We start from the raw sequence: 20965 nt of genomic DNA, 5'->3' as shown, positions 1-20965 counted from the left end.
TAGTGTCGGGGAACATTAACCGCCTGAGGTTATGAATCAGTGCTGCTTTGGTGTTTCTTTACTGTCAGACCAACAGCCTGCTACAGTGTGACAGTGCAGGTCTCAGCTTGCTTTACACATACTGCTCCCATGAGGTTGCACACATGAACACACCAGTTCATTAATTCCTCACCTGCAGCATCACCTGTCCCAAGACACTGCCCATCCACACTCTTCCTATGGAAAAACACCTCAGAGTGCAGCTCTTTGTTGCAGTATTGATGCCATCACCATATTCATTTGAACCTGGTCTGTTGTCCTCCACAGATAATTAAAAAACACTTTTATGTCATCTGACACAAAAGCCTCCAACATTTTGTCACCGGGAAATTAAATTCATGTCTTACATGCACAGGCATGTCGTATCACCAGCCAATCATAGTCACCATCCTGTTAGAGCATCCCCAGCGACAGAAACGCTTATCTTCCCTGCCACTCATTTCCTAGTAAACAAGACATATTAAGAACAATATGCTGACTACTTACCCATTTTTATTTTGCTCTCTCTATGTCGAAAATTTGACCTTTGTAAATGTAAAAAAATATATACTGTTCTTGCCTCAATAAATGCATGACTAAATATGTATATAAAGTATATGCTCAGGTTTTGAGGTAAAGCTTCACATATTCCTGACAATAGTGTAATAATGAGACTAAATTTGAGACCATTGTATAACAACTTTAATTTCCCACACATCTGAAATACAAACATGAAATTCATTAATAATATGACCCACATATTATAAAACTATATTGATAAAAAAAAACACTAGGGGAAAAATGTTAATTCATTGTACCCTATCCATTCTATACAAACATACATACAACACAATTCATGATGAAAATATTAAATAAAAACAGGAAAGTTTTGTGACTTGAAGACAGCGGCACATGTAAAACCCTTGTTACAACATCATGTACAACAACAAAGCACCGGGTGTTTCCAAAAGTATATTTTTAAAGGGGAAGCTGGTGGATAGGGGGGAGTGTGCTTATCTGAGTGAACACTTAAGAGCCACACATCAGGCACTCATCTTTGTTCGCTAAAGAGCACACCATGGCAGCAGTGTTGCTCTCTTTGGTCGCCTCCTCGTCGGTCTTGGTCGACTGGGCCTCCTTTAATTTCTCCTTGTTGAGGGTGAACTGAATGGGGTTGGCGGCGGGCTTCGTCCGCAGGTAGTACATGCCGGTTTTCAGGCCCTGCGGAGAAAAGAAGACCGGCATTAATGTTTGTTTCTGGACACTATGAAGCAGCATGCATCGAGCCTGTTCTCCCTCAGTCCTGACTTACCAACTTCCAACCATAGAAGTGCATGCTGGTCAGTTTGCCATAGTTTGGCTCGGCAATGTGGATGTTTAGGGACTGGCTCTGGTCGATGTAGGCTCCACGATCTGCTGCCATCTTGAGTACAGTCTTCTGGGAGATTTCCCACACAATTTTATACAGCTGCTTCAGATCATCAGGGATCTCTGCAATATCCTGTGGACAAGTAAGACGTTGTTGATCACCAAAGAAATAAATAATTTTTAATATAGTAACTAGGGCTGTCAAAGTTAGCGCAATAATAACACGTTAACACAAATTAATTTTAACGTCACTAATTTCATCAATGCATAATGCAACTTGTGATTTTTAAGGTTGTACCAGGCTCAGTTTTAAAGCTAGAGTGAAGATACTAATATCATATGAAACTAGAAAACTTAAGGAATCCATTGGTACCAAAATTTTGGCGAGGAAAAACTGGCATGGCCATTTCCACAGGGGGCCCTTGACCTATTTGCCCACTCCCATGTTGATGAGTGTATTAAACAAATCTACCTTTAAGGTGCATTTTGAACAGATTAAAAAGGTGTGATTAATTTGTGATTAACTATGGACAATCATGCGATTAAATATTTGAATCAATTGACAGCTCTAATATTAACATTTAGAGCAATGATGCTGAATAATGTAATACGATTTAATTAAGTGTGACCCTTTACCTGGATGGACCCGTTCTGAGAAATCAACTGGTTCTTCATTTCATCACTCCACAGTCCTCTTTCTGTGAGGTCCTTCAGCAGGTGAGGGTTCACAATCTATGGTAGAGGCAGAAAAGACATTTAGCAACATTTCCCTCTATGGACACACAACTTTTTTAGATGCAAGGCAGCAGATGCATTCAGTACTGCTGACCTGAAACTCTCCCGAGAGCACCCTGCGGGTGTAGATGTTGCTGGTGTAAGCCTCAATGGACTCGTTGTTGCCCAGGATCTGTGCGGTGGAAGCTGTGGGCATGGGGGCCAAGAGCAGACTGTTCCTCACACCATGCCTGAGGACACACAGGGGGTGCAGGGTGAGCTACAATCTCTACATACAGTAGATATGAAATGAGAAATATTGTACCAACAAAGAAGTAGTCAGGAAGACTTACTTGGCAATTTTTGCCTTCAATGTTATCCAGTCGCAGAGATCTGTTGGGGTTTTATCCCACATGTCATACTGAAGGATCTGGAAAACAAAATGAGTTAGCCCAAACTGCTAAACTGTATCCCAAGATGGATTTGAGACATTGCGCAAACTACTCACTCCCTTGCTGACAGGAGAACCAGCGTAGGTTTCGTAAGGGCCGAGCTCTGCTGCCAGCTCACAGCTGGCCTCCAGGGCGGCATAGTAGATGGTCTCAAAGATGTGGATGTTGAGCAACTGGGCCTCTGGGCTTTCAAATGGATAACGCATAAGGATGAAGGCATCAGCCAGACCCTGCACACCGATTCCAATCGGCCTGTGACGCTTGTTAGATCTTTCAGCCTTTAAAGCAGCACAGAGGAGCCATTTGTTAACACAGAGCACATAAGACCTGGCTGCATGGTTGACAGAGAAGCAACACTAGACAAGGAAACATACCTCAATCACTGGGTAGTAGTTGATCTCAATAATCTTGTTCAGGTTCTTGACGATGACTTTGGTGACTGACGCAAGCTTTTTGAAATCAAAGGTCCTCTCTGGGGTGACGTACATGTTGAGGGCAATAGATGCCAGGTTACACACTGCAACCTGAGTCGAAGGAAGAACAAACCAAATGAGCATTAACAAAATAATGTCATTTGAATATTGCAGAAACAACAACATCTCCAGCCCCTCACCTCATCTTTACTTGTGTACTCTACGATCTCCGTGCACAGATTGCTGGATTTGATGGTGCCCAGATTCTGCTGGTTGCTCTTCCTGTTGCAGGCGTCCTTGTAGAGCATGTATGGCGTGCCGGTTTCGGTCTGCGATTCGATGATGGCGTACCACACCTGCTGGGCCTTCACCACACGCTTCGCCCGACCCTCCCCCTCATAACTGAGGACGAACCGGACACACGGGACAGGTTAGTGCTGACAAATGAGCTGTTTTGTTCAGAACAGAGTTTGGTGTGCCGATCTTACCGAGTGTAGAGCTCCTCAAACTCCTCTCCCCAGCACTCCTCTAAGCCTGGACATTCACTGGGACATAGTAGAGACCAGTCCTACAAGAGCAGGAGAGGAACAATAAGACTTTTTCCCCTGTAATATTCAAGATTTATCAGGACCTATCAGAAAACATACGGTAGATTATAGAACATGTAGCTGAATTCAAACTGTGACATATGTAAGATGCTATTCCCTCAGATATTCACCTGATTGCTTTCCACTCGTTTCATAAACAGGTCTGGGATCCACATGGCGAAAAACAGGTCTCTGGCCCTCTGCTCCTCTTTACCGGTGTTCTTCTTCAACTCCAAGAAGTCAAACACATCGAAATGCCACGGCTCCAGGTACACAGCGAAGGCCCCGGGTCTCTGAACATGCCAGCATAGGGAGCAAGGTGAATAAACTTCCTACCGGAGGTGTCTGTAGAGCAACAACATTACAGTATGTTTTGTAAATCTTTACCTTATTGCCACCCTGGTCAACATAACGTGCTGTATTGTTGTAGACTCGGAGCATAGGAACCAACCCATTGGAATTGCCATTAGTCTGAAAAAAAAAAAAAACACTGTAAGTAATACAAAAAAATTACAAAAATCTAAGCTGCTCTATATCGGATTGGTTTGAATCCCTGTGGTGTGCATTTAACTCACCCCAGCAATATAGCTGCCTGTCGCTCTGATACAGCTAACTGCCAATCCAATACCTCCAGCTGATTTGGAGATGAGGGCACACTGCTTCAGTGTGTCATAAATACCTTCGATGCTGTCGTCCTTCATGGTTAGCAAGAAACAACTGCAAAAACACAAACAAATTAGATTGGGAGGGGAAAAAAAATCAAGTTTAGAGGAAAGCATCAGAGATTTGCTCAGAGCCCTTACCTAGACAGCTGTGGCTTGTTGGTGCCAGCATTGAACAGAGTAGGTGAGGCGTGGGTGAACCATTTCTCTGACAGCAAGTTGTAGGTCTCAATGGCTGCATCAATGTCTCTTTCATGAATCCCGACAGCCACTCTCATTAGCATGTGCTGGGGCCTCTCAGCAACTACAGAAAAAAAGCGCAATTAAATGATTAAAAATATCCAAACAACAAATTACTTGACAGCGAGTCTAAACACGCTTCTCAAGAGGCTATAGGAAAATCAATTTTCACCTTTGCCGTTAATCTTCAACAAATACGACCGCTCAAGAGTCTGTTAGAGCAAAAGGGACAAATTAGGTTCATAAACCAAGTATCTGCTTGAGTTGTCGAATGTAAACGAAATGAAAAAGTACCTTAAAGCCAAAGAAGTTGTAAGAGAAGTCTCTGTCGAAAATAATGGCTGAGTTGAGGCGCTGCAAAGGATAGAAGATATGATGTAAAAAAAAAAGCTAAACATAATTACAGTGACTTCAAATTTGAAAACATGAACAAAATACATCATCAAATGCGACTTACGCCCTTGTTTTCAAGTACAATGTCGAGCGTCTCCTTGGAGATCATGGGAGAGTGGCGTGTATTCAACGGGTTCACATAGTTGTAGAGGTCCTCCATCACATCTGCAAAAGCAAGAGAAGAAAGAAGGTGTAATATCTGTGCTGATAATTTAAACACTTTAATCAATCATGTCAGGGTTTCCTGGAAAGACTCCACCAACATAATAAAAACAGGGCTGACCCAAATGCTTTGACCGTTGCCATGGTAATCAACCTCCATATCAGTATTCGAATGCTTTGTTTTTTTATATAAGTATGGAATAATAATGTATAAATCCCCGAATAGCCCATGAAATAAGGAATAATCCCACAATATTATTCATTATTCATATTTAACATTAATTATTATTAGTTATTCTCAGATGGATATCACTGTTTGTTGTGTGTAAATGTGCGTATGTGTACAGTGGTGCGGCAGTGGCACTGTCTCGGGCACTGAAATGGGGGAGATGCTGCGCCGCGTGGCTTTGAATATTTTTCACCAAAGCTTTGATGTCCAAAAATGGTATTCGGGACAATAAAAAACTATACATTTTATTGAAACAGAACATGAAATTTTAGAGGAAAAAAAATCAAGGGTGCTGTTTCACACAGCAAATGACATATATCAAATGTGCGTGGATATTGTTTAGGCCATCAACTACTAATTAAATTTAATTATTGTTGCAATTCACTTTATTGTGGTATCAGCAGGCGGAACATCCAAAGACTACAGTGGATACAAAATGCTGCTGCCAGGCTTTTAACACGTACTAAGAGAAGTGACCAAACGCATCACACCAATCCTTGCTGCCCTTCACTGGTTACCTGTGAGTTTTAGAATTCATTTGAAGATTTTACTGCTTGTTTTGAATGGTCTGGCTCCTGCCTATATCTGTGATTTGCTGACTCCCTATGAGCCTGTCTGGGCCCCTCAGCTGTGGAACTCCCTGCCTGGGGATATCAGGCAGGCAAACTCAGTATCTTCCTTTAAATCTCTTCTTAAAATTCACTCTTATACTATGGCTTTTTTTTAAACTGATGGTGCATTGTTGTAACTATTTATATGATTTTATTTTATATTTATAGGATTTTATTTTGTTTAGATCTTAAGTTCTGGGTGTTAATTACTTTTATCATGCTTTTATTGTAAAGCACTTTGTAACCTTGTTTTGAAAGGTGCTATATAAATAAAGTTGTTATTATTAATAATGATAATAATAATAATAATAATAATAACTAAAACTCATCACAAGATGAGATGCGTCAAGGTCTGAACTGGCTAACTATTCGGGATAAACAATTTCCTAAAGGGAACCCCATACCACAAGATGCAGCTTTAAACTTGTACTTACCACTGAACACTTTCTTGGTCTCTTTGTGTAGATTAGACACAGCAATCCGTGCAGCCAGGAGAGCATAGTCAGGGTGTTTGGTGGTGAGGGTGGCTGCGGTCTCTGCTGCCAGAGTGTCCAGCTCCACGGTGGTGACCCCACTGTACAGACCCTGGATCACCTTCATTGTAATCTGAGCCTGCAGAAACCGAGATAAAGGGTTAAGATAATTGGAGTCAGCAATCATTTACTTGATGATACTTTTTTTGATGTTGAAAGGTAACTGTATATTAGTTTGAACTTACAGGGTCCACAAAGTCAGAGTTGAGTCCATAGCAAAGCTTCTGGATGCGAGATGTGATTTTATCAAAACTAACTGCCTCCTTGCGTCCATCTGAAATACAAAAATACAACATTATTTATTATATTATATATATATTATTTATCCTCAAACTTATTTGGACAATTTTAGGTGAATTCTTAGGATAGCTGAAGAATATAACTGCAGTGGTAAACACAATAAATACCAGCGCCAAAGGCTATTAATTGGATTCCCTCTACTGATCAATTAAGTCAGCTGAAGCCCGCGCTGAACACCTGTCTAACCAGTTATTATGACAACAAAACTTTGCTACTTGGCGCCAATAGCACAGATGCCAAAGATTATTATAATAACCCTCTGCTTACACAATAGAGGGAAGTCTGTCAACGCCCTTTGTCAAATATGAAACACCAAAAGCTAGAGAGCAAAAGTAAGTCAACGAGCTTGTTGAAATCAATTTAAAACCTCGACTGTGTCTCTTCTATTTAAAAATGAAACTCAATGTTATTCAACATTAAGACAAGACAGGCAACCAACCTGCAAACTGAGAACATGTACTGTAAGCTTTTGTCCTTTCATAAGTCCAGTCTTTGTTTGGTGACTCAACGCAAACACCACACAAAGAAACACAAAACACACTTTAACATGACTGAAACTGAGCTGAAGACTAAAGAAGGTCTTTCTTTAACAGTATTAACATGTATCACAGCTTAGAAACATTTGACGAGTTTTCCAGGATCTTCACTGTAACACTGCATTATCCGACAGTATTTGAAGTTCAATTTAGCTACTATACCTCGTTTAATGACATGCATGTTGGCAGCAAAGGAGCTGGTTTCCTCAGACAGCAATTGTTGGTGTTATCCTCTCAGCTTGGAAACGAATAGAACGGGTGCAGAGTTGTTATAGCAGGTTATTACACCGTGAGGACGGTTGAATCTCAAACTGAGGGCGCCAACAACCCACAAGCCAGTAACACTGCTTTGTGCCAACGGCTCAGCCAATCAGAGGCGACTCCATCAGAGTTTTAAACCAATCACAATCCATCATCAGTCACCTTCCGGTCCCCGTTTCCGGGCGAATCTGGCGGGATATTTGATATTTTCCAAACTACAGATTCTGTAACATGTAATTATCTTGCCTTATCACAGCATAAGGATTGCTTCATACAGGCTGTTTGTTGCACTATACAAATCTCCAACAACCACATATGCATGTTAAGTTATAAACAAGGTGTTACACAGATTTTTTGTGCATTTCCTTCCTTACGTGATAACTACAGTAATACGTTTTTAGATTAGATTAATAGTATGCAATAGAAGCATAATGGCAAGACTATGCATCATGTGTAATTTTCCATGAAGGTATTAAAGCATTACAATTGGGGTGACATGACAGCCATTATTATAAATATCAATTTTAGTAGCATTTAAGAAAAACAGTTTGCATCATTTAAGAAACGTAAAATAAAATGAAAATAATATGAAACCATAAATACAGTAAATATAATGAGTAGTATATTTGTCTTCATGATATATTCAGCATCTATTTCTAATTGACTGATCAGTTTAACACATCACAATCATATCAAGTTTGATAAATTAATCTTGGTAAATAGCTCTGTCTAAATCAAAAACTGTCTTGGAAAAATCAGTAGACTATACAACACAAAGTATAACTTGCAAGCCACGACTTGACTTCATAACAATTCAGAAAGGCACATATTTACTATTTGACCTACATTTTCCGAATTTTATTTTGAAGGAAAAAGCCGGATGTTACCCTCTTAGGGTTGTTGCTAATGCTAATCATGATGCTAATGGACCCGGAACGGTAAAGCAGCACTCCGAAGATGGCCGGTGTGTTTGAGGTGGAGGTTGATGGTGTAGAGCACGACCATGGACTGCCGCATCACGATGAACCGCACCAGGTGAGAGTAATGAGCCACAGCGAGGTGCTAGGACAGATAGAACAGATGGGGTTGAATTTATATACTGCGGTTCTTTGGCTGCCAACTCTGAACTCTGTGTCTCTGTGTTAGCTAGCTAGCTAACCAACGGTACTACTCACGGGTTTAGGTTTAGCCTAAAGTAAGCAGCTAGCTACTTCTTAGCGAACTGTTCTCAAGCAGAGGTATTGGTCTAGATTAAAATGCATTGTCCATTGTACATAACTGATTGCGCTTTGTTCGACAAAACAGCAGCTGCAAGCGAGAAACGCCCTAAGAGAATTTAGCTAAGCTAAGCTAGCTAGCCGGCTAACATTCAAATCATGTAACTTAACTTGATTGCTTGCATCTGGTCAAATTAGTTCAGACGCTGTTTTAGTTTTAAATAAAGTTAGCATTTATTTCAGCTTTTTTTTCTCACCCGTGTGTTCAATGCTACGTTTAGAAATTATCTCTACAAATAAAGCTGATGTGGCTGATCGGGTCAAAGGTCACGCCTTCTCTGTGCTAAGGGCCAAGAGGTGTATCAATGTCAAGCCAGGGGAAGCAACCAAACCACTTCCTGTAGGATTTCAATCTTCTGGTCAAACCAAACCTGGCTGTCAAATGATGTCAGAGCAGGAGCTCACAGTGTGCAAGAGACACCACAGAGGGAACTGAAACGAGAGTTAAAAGCTGTTACAGTCGCTCATGTGTAGGTGTAGTTACTAAATGTGCAGCAGAGGCAGAATAGCTGCATGGCTGGCATCATAATAGGCTGAAAAAATACACATTAGATCCTTGTGTTTGGTTCACTGATGATTTAAGTGTATGTGGTTTGTATGGAAAAATGAGACTGCATGTGTCCTGATGGCCTGTTTATTTCCCTGCCTCTTATTATATAAGTGGCTAGAGAGCATACAAGTACTCAAAAATGTATTAATCTGCTGAGTGAAACATGGAGTGTGGAGAGACTTGTGCATTTCACATACATGCCAGCAGCATGGATTGATATCTAGTCCTAATACGGTTCTTTTCTTAAAATGTAATAAGTGGCAAATGATGACTCAAACAGGAAAATGCATCATACTTATCAGGATGTGTGATTTGTGTAAGAAATGGTTGTGAACCCTTGAGTTGGATACTTGTTAGTGTAGCTACTGCCAGCCTTCATTCATTTATTTGCCTTTATTGGTAGATAGGAAGCTCTAATAACAAGACAACATTGCACCAGTTATTGCTCACAGCTGTTCATTTCAGTCATGTTAAAGTAGCTAAACTAGCCCAACAACTTGGGAGGGACTGTACTTGCTAAACACACTGTGGTGGCAGTTTCTGTTAAAACAAGACACAAACCAACGTAACAACTTGTCTTTCAGTGAATTTAATAAAAAGGCATACATTAATAACTAAAGCATCTGCAGATGGACTCACGAGCACAGCCACCTGTTGTGGACTGTGGCAAGTGAGCCCCGAATACAAAGAGTAGTCAGCATTTATACATTTAAAGCATAACATGAAGATAAGTGCAAAGAAGAAGAGAAGGATAGAAAGTGTATCAATGCGTCAGCACAAATCAGACAACAGAGCATCACAAGACATAACAAGTATTTCAGCAATCTGTTGTTTGCAGTTACAGAGATCTAAAATGTCAGGTCACTGTCCTATGGTGACAAAGTTGAACATGTGAGGCCCTGAGATTGTCTAAAGGTACAGTGTTAAACTGCAGATATGAAAATTGCCATTACAACACTTAGTGAGTTTTCATAACGTCACTCTTGGTGAATATACACCGATATAAATATATACTGTGTGTGTGTGTATATATATATATATATATATATATATATATATATATATAAAAATATACACACCGATCAGCCATAACATTAGGACAGCATGGGCACCCTGACCAGTCTGGCTACGCAGCCCCATGCGCAACAAACTGCGATGCAACGTCCGTGTGTTCTGACACCTTTCTATCGGAACCAGCATGAACTTTTTCAGCAATTTGAGCTGCTGTAGCTCTTCTATTGGATCGGACAACACGGGCCAGTCTTCGCTCCCCGCGTGAATCAATGAGCTTTGGGTCTAACCCTGTTGCTGGTTCACCGGATTTCCTTCCTTGGACCACTTTTGGTAGGTTGTGACGATTGCAGACCGGGAACATCCCACAAGAACTGCAGTTTTGGAGATGCTCTGACCCAGTCGTCTAGCCATCACAATTTGGCCCTTGTCAAAGTCGCTCACATCCTTACGCTGGCCCATTTTTTCTGCTTCCAACACAAAGTTCAAAGTTCAAAATGTGCACTTGCTGTCTAATATATCCCACCCACTGTCAGTTGCCATTGTAACAAGATAATCAATGTTCTTCACTTCACCTGTCAGTGATCTTAATTTTATGGCTGATCGGTGTAGATATCCTGCTACAGTAGTATTTTCTCCTTATAGTTTGACGTGTGTAATTTTCCTCAAAATGGCTAAGCTGTGATTTTATTATCAGTTTGTTCAGCTTCTTATTTGGTACAATGTCAACATTAATGGTCATTATTTTGTCTTTTTCCTTTCTTTAGTTTGACGTGTCCAAGCTTTCACCAGAAGAGAAGTGGAGGTTAGTATCTTTGCTGCATTTTTAATGGATAATGCATTTATTTTTATAACGTATATAATGGGATTATTTTGTCTCTGAGAAGCATTCGCATGGAAGGACTAATTATCTGTACAACAAAAATTAAGTTTTTGCAATCAAGGGTGCAAGCATTTTAAATCATTAACACGCTTGGTTTTTGGTAAAGAAAATATATTCATACATCCGAATCAAGAACTTTTAGATTAGGCACAGGGATTTCCTTTGCACCCACTACTGACAAATGAAAAACAAATCAGAAAATATTCTGAACTGTGAGGTTGGCCAATCTCGATATTAGTAACATTTCATGATTTCAGGGTATTGAAGTTCACGTTTCAAACAGTTCCCATTGATTGCCATTAGGAGACACCAACGTGCAGAGCTGTACAATACACCTTTAAGGGCACGCCTATCCTGCCTTGTTATGACAAAACAAATCGTATGACTCCTAGCTACGTAACATTATTTGAGCATGTTCTTCTTTTTCCGCAGGGTGGAGCATGCAAGAATGCATGCCAAACACAAAGGCCATGAGGCTATGCACGCAGAGATGGTGCTGATCCTCATAGTCACCCTTGTTGTCGCCCAGCTAGTCCTCGTGCAGTGGAAACAGAGACATCCAAAGTCATACAATGTAAGACCCACAAGCCAAATGTTTGAAGCTCTGTGTGTAAAGTTAGGAAATACCATCATTTGAAGTCAGGGGTGTGTGTATTTGTTGTGATGGGGAAGGAGTGGATAAGAGAACATGTACTGGCACCGTGTTGTCCCTCACAAGTCTGTATTTTCTTATATTTTCTGTCCATGTGGCAACACATGGTGTATCATAAATATGTATCAATACGTTTTTCTCAAATAAGGATATATATGGTATTTTCCATCTTGTCCCAAACTGTCCAAATATGAAATGTTATCAGTAGTGTCTCTGTTTTTATGTTCACCCTATGTCTGTTGGTGGTATCCTTTTTTTCCTGATGTACAAGCATCTTCTAACATTTACCCTCTGCTGTCCTGTAGCTGGTGACTCTGTTCCAGATGTGGGTAGTTCCTCTCTACTTTACTACCAAACTTCACTGGTGGAGGTTCCTGACCACGTGGTTTATCTTCTCTGTCATCACAGCGTACATCTCCTACCGTGCCACTCGCAAGCCACTGGCCTGCACCACACCGAGGTATAACCATTGTTTACACCTAATCAAATCCTGTAATTGAAGAGGTCTGCCTTTCCATTATTGTGGATTGAATTGTCCCTGACACATTCTGACATATTCTAACACATTCCTTCTCTTTGGCGACTGTAGGTTGGTGTATAAGTGGTTCCTCCTCCTCTACAAGATCAGCTATGCCACAGGAATCGTTGGCTACAGTGTTGTCATGTTTACACTTTTTGGTATAAACCTAATATTCAGGTATGTATTGTCGGTTCCATATATATTTATTATATATATTCAGTGGTGCTAAATGAACCATAACCAAACATTTTAGTAGATATTGATTTACAGCATTGAAAATAAAATCCTTCAAACTGCAGACTCCTGGACAGGAGTAGTCATCTTTTCCAGCTTGGATGTAATAAGTTCTGTTTCCAACATGTAGCACTTAGCTGCCACTAGATGGTGTTGTTTTGTCTTTTTTAAATACCCCTCTTGATCATCACTGCTCCTGCAACATCCACCTGTCATCTGAATCCCTATTAATAGGTGCTTCACTCACTTCAGTCTTTTATAATCTGGCTCTGTGGTTGGTTTCTTGTCTTTTTATGCATTGAAGCACTACTAGAATCCATCTCCCACCAGGATTATAGAATTTGACTGACTTTATCAGGGAAAAGAGCCAATAAGATAAGATAAAATGAACCTTTATTAATCCCCGGAGGGAAATTCGGGTGTAAAAGCAGCAACAGCAGCAAACAGAATGAAACACAGAAGAGGTACATGTATACAAATATAATAAAATAACACTTTTTGACTGTCTGCTTCACGGCTCCATAGCATGGATCCATAGCTGACCTCAGGTATATGTGTTTAAAGGTAAACTCACTGTAAAGTAAACACCATGACCATCATGTGATAAGTTTATAAATGCATCGTCACAGTAAGCTATTATCATCCCCAGTGACATACAAACATGCGTAGTTATGACAGACACTTCCCTATAGACAAGGAAATGACAAATGTCTTTTCTCTCTGTTCGTAATGGTAATGAGCTTTTACGTTTTCTGCTTCTGACACACGGAGTGGAAGTTGCTAAATTTAAAAAAAGTATAAGCCCTAAGGTAATACACTCACTAAAGCCAAGTATATTATTATTAGTTTAGCGAAGCTGCACCGTGATGCACCTTTTTAATTGGTTAAAACATTTCAGACCTCGCTCACTACATTTAAATGAGGTGATATCAACCAATCAATCAAACTGTTTTTGTATAGAGCCTATCATACAGGTTAGTGCAGTTCAAAATGCTTCACAGATGACTGACAAGGCGCAAAATAAGAAAGAAAATAAGTGTACAACATATGATTCTATATTGACAGTTTTCGAACAAAATTAATTGAAAATGTTATATGCGTATTTTTCACAATTGTAAATTCTTCTGATCATAATCGTCTTCTTAGGTGCTCTGGGATTGTCTGTTCCACCTTAGGAACCAATATATGATGAATTCTTTTTTTTCAAAATAGACAGGAAAGTACCTTAACGCTTCCTATGCAAATATCCAACAATTTCACACTTCCTACCTGGAAATGCCACCTAACTTGAATACTTCCTTGCATTTGGATTTATTGATATCCTGAAATAGCTAATCATCAAAACAGATTTATAGCTTTTGTATGCACAGACAAATATGTAAAAAGCTTGATCGACATACTACAATTTAAAGGTTCTCTATACGATATCCAGAGCATTAATATAGCAGCAAACAACTACTCATTATGTAAAGATGTAAAGGAGTAATGTCTACCTCAGCGGAGAATGAAGTCACTCTTCCTCTGTGTGTGTTGTAAACAGAGCTTTTCTGTGCTTTGTTGACATAGCCGGCCGGCTGTGCATGTTCATGCATGTGAGCGTGCCCCACTGGCTAGGTCACGGCCGCCGCTCTGCACTGCTCTCATACGGCGGTTACAGCTGATAACAACCTCCCGACCGACGGCACCGTTGCGGAAGCATAGCATCCACACCCAGGTTAACACTGTTAGCTCTGTCAGCACTGTTGCCGTTGTTTTCCCTGTTAGCAACGTTAGCTGCGAGCCACTGGCTCTGCCGTCGCCATGTTGAGAGCCGTGCAGAGGCAATAGAAATGCTCCCAATCTCACATTTAGCACCTTTAAAGCAAATTAATGTTGTCCTCCAAAATATGTATTCTTTGCTGTACACTGAAAATATAGTACAGACAATCTGTTTTCTGAACTAAATAAAAGTCGACGTTGAACACCACCTGAGCCATGATTTCCATACAGTGTCTTCTCTGTCCAGGATAAAGCCGGAGGATGCAATGGACTTTGGCGTTTCACTACTGTTCTACGGCCTGTACTACGGGGTTCTAGGAAGGGACTTTGCAGAGATGTGTGCAGACTTCATGGCTTCAACTGTTGGGGTACGGATTGCAGACACTGTTTGTTTCTGTGGAGGTAACGCCTGTTAGCTAAAACATAATTTTGACTGTTATCTCTCTCTTTTTTTATAGTATTACAGTGCATCCGGCATGCCAACCAAGCACCTCTCTGACAATATCTGTGCTGTGTGCGGTCAGCCCATCCTTGTAGATGTCAGTGAGGAGGGGATTATTGAGAACACGTACAGATTATCCTGCAACCATGTGTATCCTTCCTTGTCAGATAAAGACATATTTTCATGCCACTATCTTGTTTTTATCAATGAAAGAGAAGTTGAACTGCATGATGACTTATTTCATGTCTATAAAAGCAAAGTCATGGTGAGTTTGTGTCGAAACTGTATTGTGTACTCCGTTGACTGGCAGAGTTAACTAACTTGACGTTGATGTTACGACATGTTCATCTAATTTATATTACTTCCCCCCCTTGTTATCTCCTGCTGCGTTTGTCCACTGTAACTAACACGCAACTGTTTACAGATTAGTATAGAGAATAACTAGAGAGCCCAAACCATAAACCCTATATTTTGGAGCATCCTCACCAACATTGTAATATTATTAAAAACAAATATCGGCCAATATATCGTTAAAGTATTTTTTGGGGCATTGGCATCAGGCCCACAAATCCAAAATTGTTGGGTTTTAGTAATTATTTCAGAGTCGAAATTTAAATTAAATCACGTTTATTTGTCACATACACAATCATGCACAGTACAACGTGTAGTGAAATGCTTTTGTGCGTAGCTCCAGAAAGCAACTAAAATTTAGAAAAAAAAAAAATAGAATAGGGTATTATTCAAAAAAGAATATTTTACAAAAAAAACAATTTATATATTTGCTAGGGCTGTCAATCGATTAAAATATTTAACCGTGATCAATCGCATGATTGTCCATGATTAATCACAATTTTTTTTATCTGTTCAAAATGTACCTTAAAGGGAGACATATCAACATGGGAGTGGGCAAATATGCTTGCTTTATGCAGAATTTTGAGCCGGCGTTTGAACTAATGCTCACACACTAAAGTACAGAGCCTTAACTCCAAATCCAGGTTCCATGAGTTCTGCATAAGAGGATGGTGCATCGTCGGAAAGAAGCAGATGTGCCCGTACTGCAAAGAGAAGGTGGATCTGAAGAGGATGTTCAGTAACCCGTATCCTTTTTACTCTGTACACATCAAGGTTAGAATAGTTTCGAATTTTCAATTCTCATTCATTATTTTATTTTTTACTTCAATTTCATTTTAGTTTAGTTAGTTTTCAGAGTGTGTTTGCTAGTTTTAGCTTAGTTTCAGTTTTTCGGAAAGGTTTAGTTTTTGTATATTTAGTTTTAGTTTTACAGTAGTTTGTTTTTGTTAGGGCTAGGTATAATATCTCAGAAGTATGTAGCTACATAAACATACAAAAGACATGGCTGGAGAACAGGAATGGCAACAATGTTTCATATTTGCACTACTTTAGAGTCCAATGTGAAGCAATTCCGGCATAGCATCATCTCCTGGAATGTCAAGTCCTTTCATTTCTGTTGTTAAACGTCACGAGAGTTGATGGAAATTCATGCCGTCTCCTTTTTTCATATGTGATACGTTATAGCTAAAAAACTAAAACTGAAATGAATTTACGTTCATTTCTATTAGTTTTTTTTTTAACCAAGAAATATCGTTTCAGTTCAGGTTTTCTTAAAGGATATTATTTTTATTTAGTTTACAATAATAATCTTGGTACATATGTGAGCTTTACCTGTTTATTTTTCTGTGCTGCATTATTTCACTGTTTTTTTTTAATATCTTAATGATTCCTGAGTTAAGTGTTGTAAATTTAGAAATCATGTAGTATAGTAATGTGCACACTCAGACTTACTATAGAAAAAAGGGAAAGTAGGTCCAAATCTAATTGGGCATTTTTACAGATGACATATCGCCAACATTCAGTCATGCCGAGTTACTGGAGGAAGATGTTTTTCTTGTAACAAAGGGGAAGTTTCTACAGCAACAAGAATTTTTCAGACATCTCATTGTAGGCTGTTTGGAACGGGATATGAAACATTTATAGGTCGTATACCACAAGTTCCTGTTCCTTTTTGTGGCTCAGAGTTTACCCTTCAGACAACTAGGACACTCTATAATAAAAATAATGCCCTACACAGAAAATGAAAGTGGTTTCTAGCTCCTCATGGTCATCTGCCATCAGTTGTATATTATTAAGGCTTTATATTTGCTCCCATTTATTAACCAGTTTTGATTGCTATTGAAGGTTTTTTTTCTCCTTAACCCATTTTTTTTTAGCTGGGAGAGGCCACATGTCATGTATGGACAACTTTTAGACTGGCTTCGGTACTTGGTGGCCTGGCAGCCTGTTATTATTGGATTTGTTCAAGGCATCAACTACATCCTGGGTCTGGAGTGACCTGCAGCGGCTGTCAGAAATGGACATACACGCCATACGGAGATGATATGCACTGGCTCAAAAGACTGAGGGCCTAACATTGAACTAAAACACCAATAAAAAGTGTCTGTACTTTTTGTATATATTTATAGGCACATATTATCTGAATTTACAGTTTATTTGAATTTTATTGGTAATGAATTTGGATGTCAATTTCCCAGGATTTGCTTCACACAGCGTTACACCTTGATAATTGGTTTGTGCATCTTATGACCTAGTAAAGCGGTTCTAAACGTCATTAGAGAGGTGCTTTTTACTAATTTATGTCTTAAGTGTTTGTTAATTCTTAGTTAAAGGATCGTGCTGGAGGTCATCCTCATGATGATGATGGCTATCACACATGAGTAATAAAGATTGAATAGGAAGCTCCCTGTACCTCCAAAGTACACATACACAATGTCCCCAAATGGAGTCATTTTCCCACTGCGTCATTTATGCACTCACTCATATAGCGGTTTGACCTTGATTCTATATTTTGAACTCAATGACTGAGGATTTCCTTAGCGCAGCCAGTCATGCGTCATGTGACGGGAGGTGTCATCATTCTGGGAGAAGTGCTAACTGTAGTTAAACAAAGGATTCCTTATAGAGTAGTTGATAAGATGGAACCGGATGTTACAGGATTTCAAAATGTCCTCACTGTCTTCATGGACACTCATTCTTACCATTGGGCAAAACATATAATAATATTTACTTTGACTTTACCCTTTATACAATATCTCACATCAATACGTTTTTATGATCTGAAGTGGGGGAATGTCACTTTTTTATCAAACAAGGTCTTCTGTTTTCACTCACATAATTAACTATTTGTACTAAAGGGTCAGTTCACCTAAATTGCAAAAAAAAAAATCACTTGTGGTTGTATCTAGCTATAATGATAGTTTTGGTTTGGCTGTGCTAGCTGTTTTCTTTGGAACTACTTTCTACCAAAAAAATAGTCCCTGTGAAACTGTTTACACTGTTCTGTGTTAATTCAAGAGTTTCTGGAGTGACACGTTGCTGTTTTTAAATTACATTTTTCAGTGCTGAGCATTACTTACAAAATCAAATTCACCTCTGTTGTATTGGGGTAGCAGCAAAAATCTCAGAGATGGATATCACAAAGCCAGGCCAACAAAAAACAAAACTATCTGCATTGGCTAAATACCAATAAGTGAGAAAATATAGATTTAAAAATGTTTTTTGGGTGAACTACCTGTTCTGAAATTGGAGTGACACAGGAAGCACAAACCAAAGCTATGTTTAGTAACTTGACTAAAATGAGTGATTGTTTAAATATGATTAGAAGGGGAAAGTAAACAAAATATCATAGAATGATCCTTTAACTCAGTGGGAGTGCTGATGGTGCCAGTCTTATTTTTATGTGATCTGTTCAATCCGAGGTCCCTTTATATGTGTCTTTTCTAGTCCAAAGTTGCTGGAAGTTGGTTGGTTTTTGCAGGTACTGGTCACAGTACACACCAACTCTATTTTCCTTGGACCTTTCTACAAACTTGCACAGTAAAGGGACTGTGTACAACAAGGCTCACATGATTATTTTGTTTTGTTGTCAATGTTTTGATCAAGATCAGTTAATAAATGTCACATGGTTTAGATCGTTTGTAGATGTCTTTATCCTTGCGTCCTTGAGGTTTATTTTTCCAACATTTAAAGTTATTGTCCACTTGGTGACATTATGTATTGAAACAATTGGAATCACAAGACAGAGAGCTGTGAATTAGTCAGCATGCTTTATTTATGTAACAACCAGTGTCAACAAAAACTGCCTAAAACGTGTTGGCTAGTTTTCTGAGGAATTCCCCACGTAGCGTATGTCCACGCACTGTGTGTGAGTGGGCGTAGGGAAGTGAATTATGTTTGTGTATATATAGTAATCCCCAACGGCAGTCAACATTACACAGCTCTCACTGGAGGAGTCGATATGAAGCTGCCATCCGTTGTCACAGGTAATAATACTTTGTAATACCAACATCAGTCGTTTTCACTGTATTGTGGCATTTGTAGTGAGTATGTTGTATCTCTGCATCAGCCTTTGGATATCTGTGTATGCTGCTTGCAGATGGATTTCCAGGTACAGTATATTTTGTCGGTGACAAAGTTTTATTTTTGATGTATTTTTATGTTTTTGTGCTAACCTTAATTTGTTCTTCAGTTTCTCAGGATGAAACTCCAAAGATCATTTGTCCAAAACATGATAAAATAGAAGCTCATCCAGGTAACACTTGTGCACATACAAATGAACCAACAAGTATTTATTATTTACAGCATACATAATCTGTAATTGGGTATTGTTTTTATTATGAAGCTATATTTAAGGGGTCATGTACATACAATGATGCTATACTGTTATTGTGTATGATGGGTCTGGGTGTATTCTGATTTACAGGTGAGCGGCTGTTTCTTCACTGTCGAGCATATGCAAATAGTAAAGATGTGACACTCATCTACTGGCTCGTCAATGGCTCTTTCCCTGAAGACCTGCTCAGCAGTGATAGAATAGTAGAATCAGAGAAGTGAGTATTTTGAGTTTTGACTTTAATGGAAATGACCTTAACAGAGCATACAGTTTTAGCCATTTAAAGAGGACCTATTATACTCATTTTCAGGTGCATACTCATATTTAGGGTTTCTACTAAAACATGTTTACATTTTTAATGTTCAAAAAACGCTTTACTTTTCTCATACCGGCTGTGCTGCAGCAGCTCTTTTCACCCTGTCTGAAATGCTCTGTTTGAGCTCCTGCCCTGCCCCCTGTGGGAGAGAATAACTCCCTTCGGCGTGGACTTTGGGCTTTGTAACTTTGCTGAATAGAAAAAAAACTAAAAAAGCATAATCGGTCCTCTTTAAGGGCTACATAATTTGTTGGCAGCCAAGCTAGAGTGTATTTTCAAATGGAGTTCTCTTATTAGAAAGCAGAGTAATGATTGATGCAACATCCTGAAACCAACCTGCGACTGAGCTGTATGACTGTTTGTTGTAGATCGACTTCAAAGGAGGGTGCGATCCTAAAGAGGAGATTGCTGTTGAAGAATGTCACGTCAGAGGACTTCAAATCCACCTTCACCTGTGTGGTGATTAACGCCGCTGGAATGAGCCAAAAGAACATAATGTTAGTAGAAACAGTTGTTAGTGATTGTAAAGTAGGAAAGAAGAGAGTAGGAAAGAAGAGAAAACACTGAATGTCAATACAGTAAAAAGTGGAATGCTCTGAGCCACATTTCACTTGTCTTGCACACTAACTCATATTTCACAAGTCAAGTCAACTTTATCTGTGAATGTACTATTCTGTGTTATGCTGTTGGTTGGGAGAACTATGCCAAAACTATGCCAAAGACAAGTTGGATGAAGAAATGTACAAAACTTTGGGTGCATTCGGTTCCACAGTCGTACATCATTTTCCTTTTGATGGCTTCCCATCAGTGAGACCAGTAGTGTTAAAATGTAAAACGCGACTCCTTCTGATACCTTGAGGTGAAACCAAACAGAAACTGGAGTATATTATTACGCTCTCCTAATATAAATTCGATGCAGCATCCTCTTTACCCAAGGAAACACAACATCCAGGGGCAACATTTTATGTGGAACTGAATGCACCCTAAATTAGTCATTTAGATGAGTCTACCACACAACGCTGCTATCTACTGACTGCAGAATATATGGAATATTGTTAATTGCTAAGCTATTTGCTATGTTTGTGTATCATTGCAAAGTCTGTTTTCTGGCGATAAGCCACCTTATCTGCGTGTACTTTTGAACCAAATGAAAATA

General features: G+C 39.3%; 3 protein-coding genes across 4 annotated transcripts; 2 read left to right on the top strand and 1 right to left on the bottom strand.

Annotated features, from left to right (window-relative positions):
• Window positions 1-697: 697 nt before the first annotated feature.
• LOC119475363 (ribonucleoside-diphosphate reductase large subunit) lies at window positions 698-8197 on the bottom strand. The gene is made up of 19 exons (XM_037747968.1): window positions 7381-8197; window positions 6568-6656; window positions 6284-6461; window positions 4912-5012; window positions 4749-4808; window positions 4627-4666; window positions 4356-4518; window positions 4128-4269; window positions 3940-4023; window positions 3684-3845; window positions 3454-3533; window positions 3166-3367; window positions 2927-3076; window positions 2609-2830; window positions 2454-2530; window positions 2216-2351; window positions 2023-2118; window positions 1331-1519; window positions 698-1239 (listed from the first exon to the last, which is right to left on the bottom strand). The coding sequence occupies exons 1-19, from the start codon at window positions 7397-7399 to the stop codon at window positions 1048-1050; spliced, it is 2382 nt and encodes a 793-aa protein (XP_037603896.1). The 5' UTR covers window positions 7400-8197; the 3' UTR covers window positions 698-1047.
• A 141-nt stretch (window positions 8198-8338) lies between these two features.
• rnf121 (ring finger protein 121) lies at window positions 8339-18790 on the top strand. The gene is made up of 9 exons (XM_037747970.1): window positions 8339-8514; window positions 11085-11122; window positions 11633-11774; window positions 12158-12312; window positions 12442-12549; window positions 14612-14732; window positions 14823-14956; window positions 15802-15903; window positions 17035-18790. Exons 1-9 carry the CDS (start codon window positions 8437-8439, stop codon window positions 17153-17155), a joined length of 999 nt encoding a protein of 332 aa, XP_037603898.1. The 5' UTR covers window positions 8339-8436; the 3' UTR covers window positions 17156-18790.
• A 131-nt stretch (window positions 18791-18921) lies between these two features.
• Window positions 18922-20901, top strand: LOC119475367 (interleukin-18-binding protein-like). Of its 2 annotated transcripts, XM_037747971.1 has the most exons (5): window positions 18922-19143; window positions 19227-19268; window positions 19350-19412; window positions 19584-19710; window positions 20178-20901. In XM_037747971.1, exons 1-5 carry the CDS (start codon window positions 19119-19121, stop codon window positions 20374-20376), a joined length of 456 nt encoding a protein of 151 aa, XP_037603899.1. In that variant the 5' UTR covers window positions 18922-19118; the 3' UTR covers window positions 20377-20901. The 2 variants fall into 2 exon arrangements, with proteins under 2 accessions (XP_037603899.1, XP_037603900.1); XM_037747972.1 differs by lacking the exon at window positions 19227-19268.
• Window positions 20902-20965: the final 64 nt, after the last annotated feature.

The sequence above is a fragment of the Sebastes umbrosus genome, chromosome 17 (assembly GCF_015220745.1).
Source record: "Sebastes umbrosus isolate fSebUmb1 chromosome 17, fSebUmb1.pri, whole genome shotgun sequence".
NCBI lineage: Eukaryota > Metazoa > Chordata > Actinopteri > Perciformes > Sebastidae > Sebastes > Sebastes umbrosus.
This window is presented reverse-complemented; position numbering and strand designations above follow the sequence as displayed.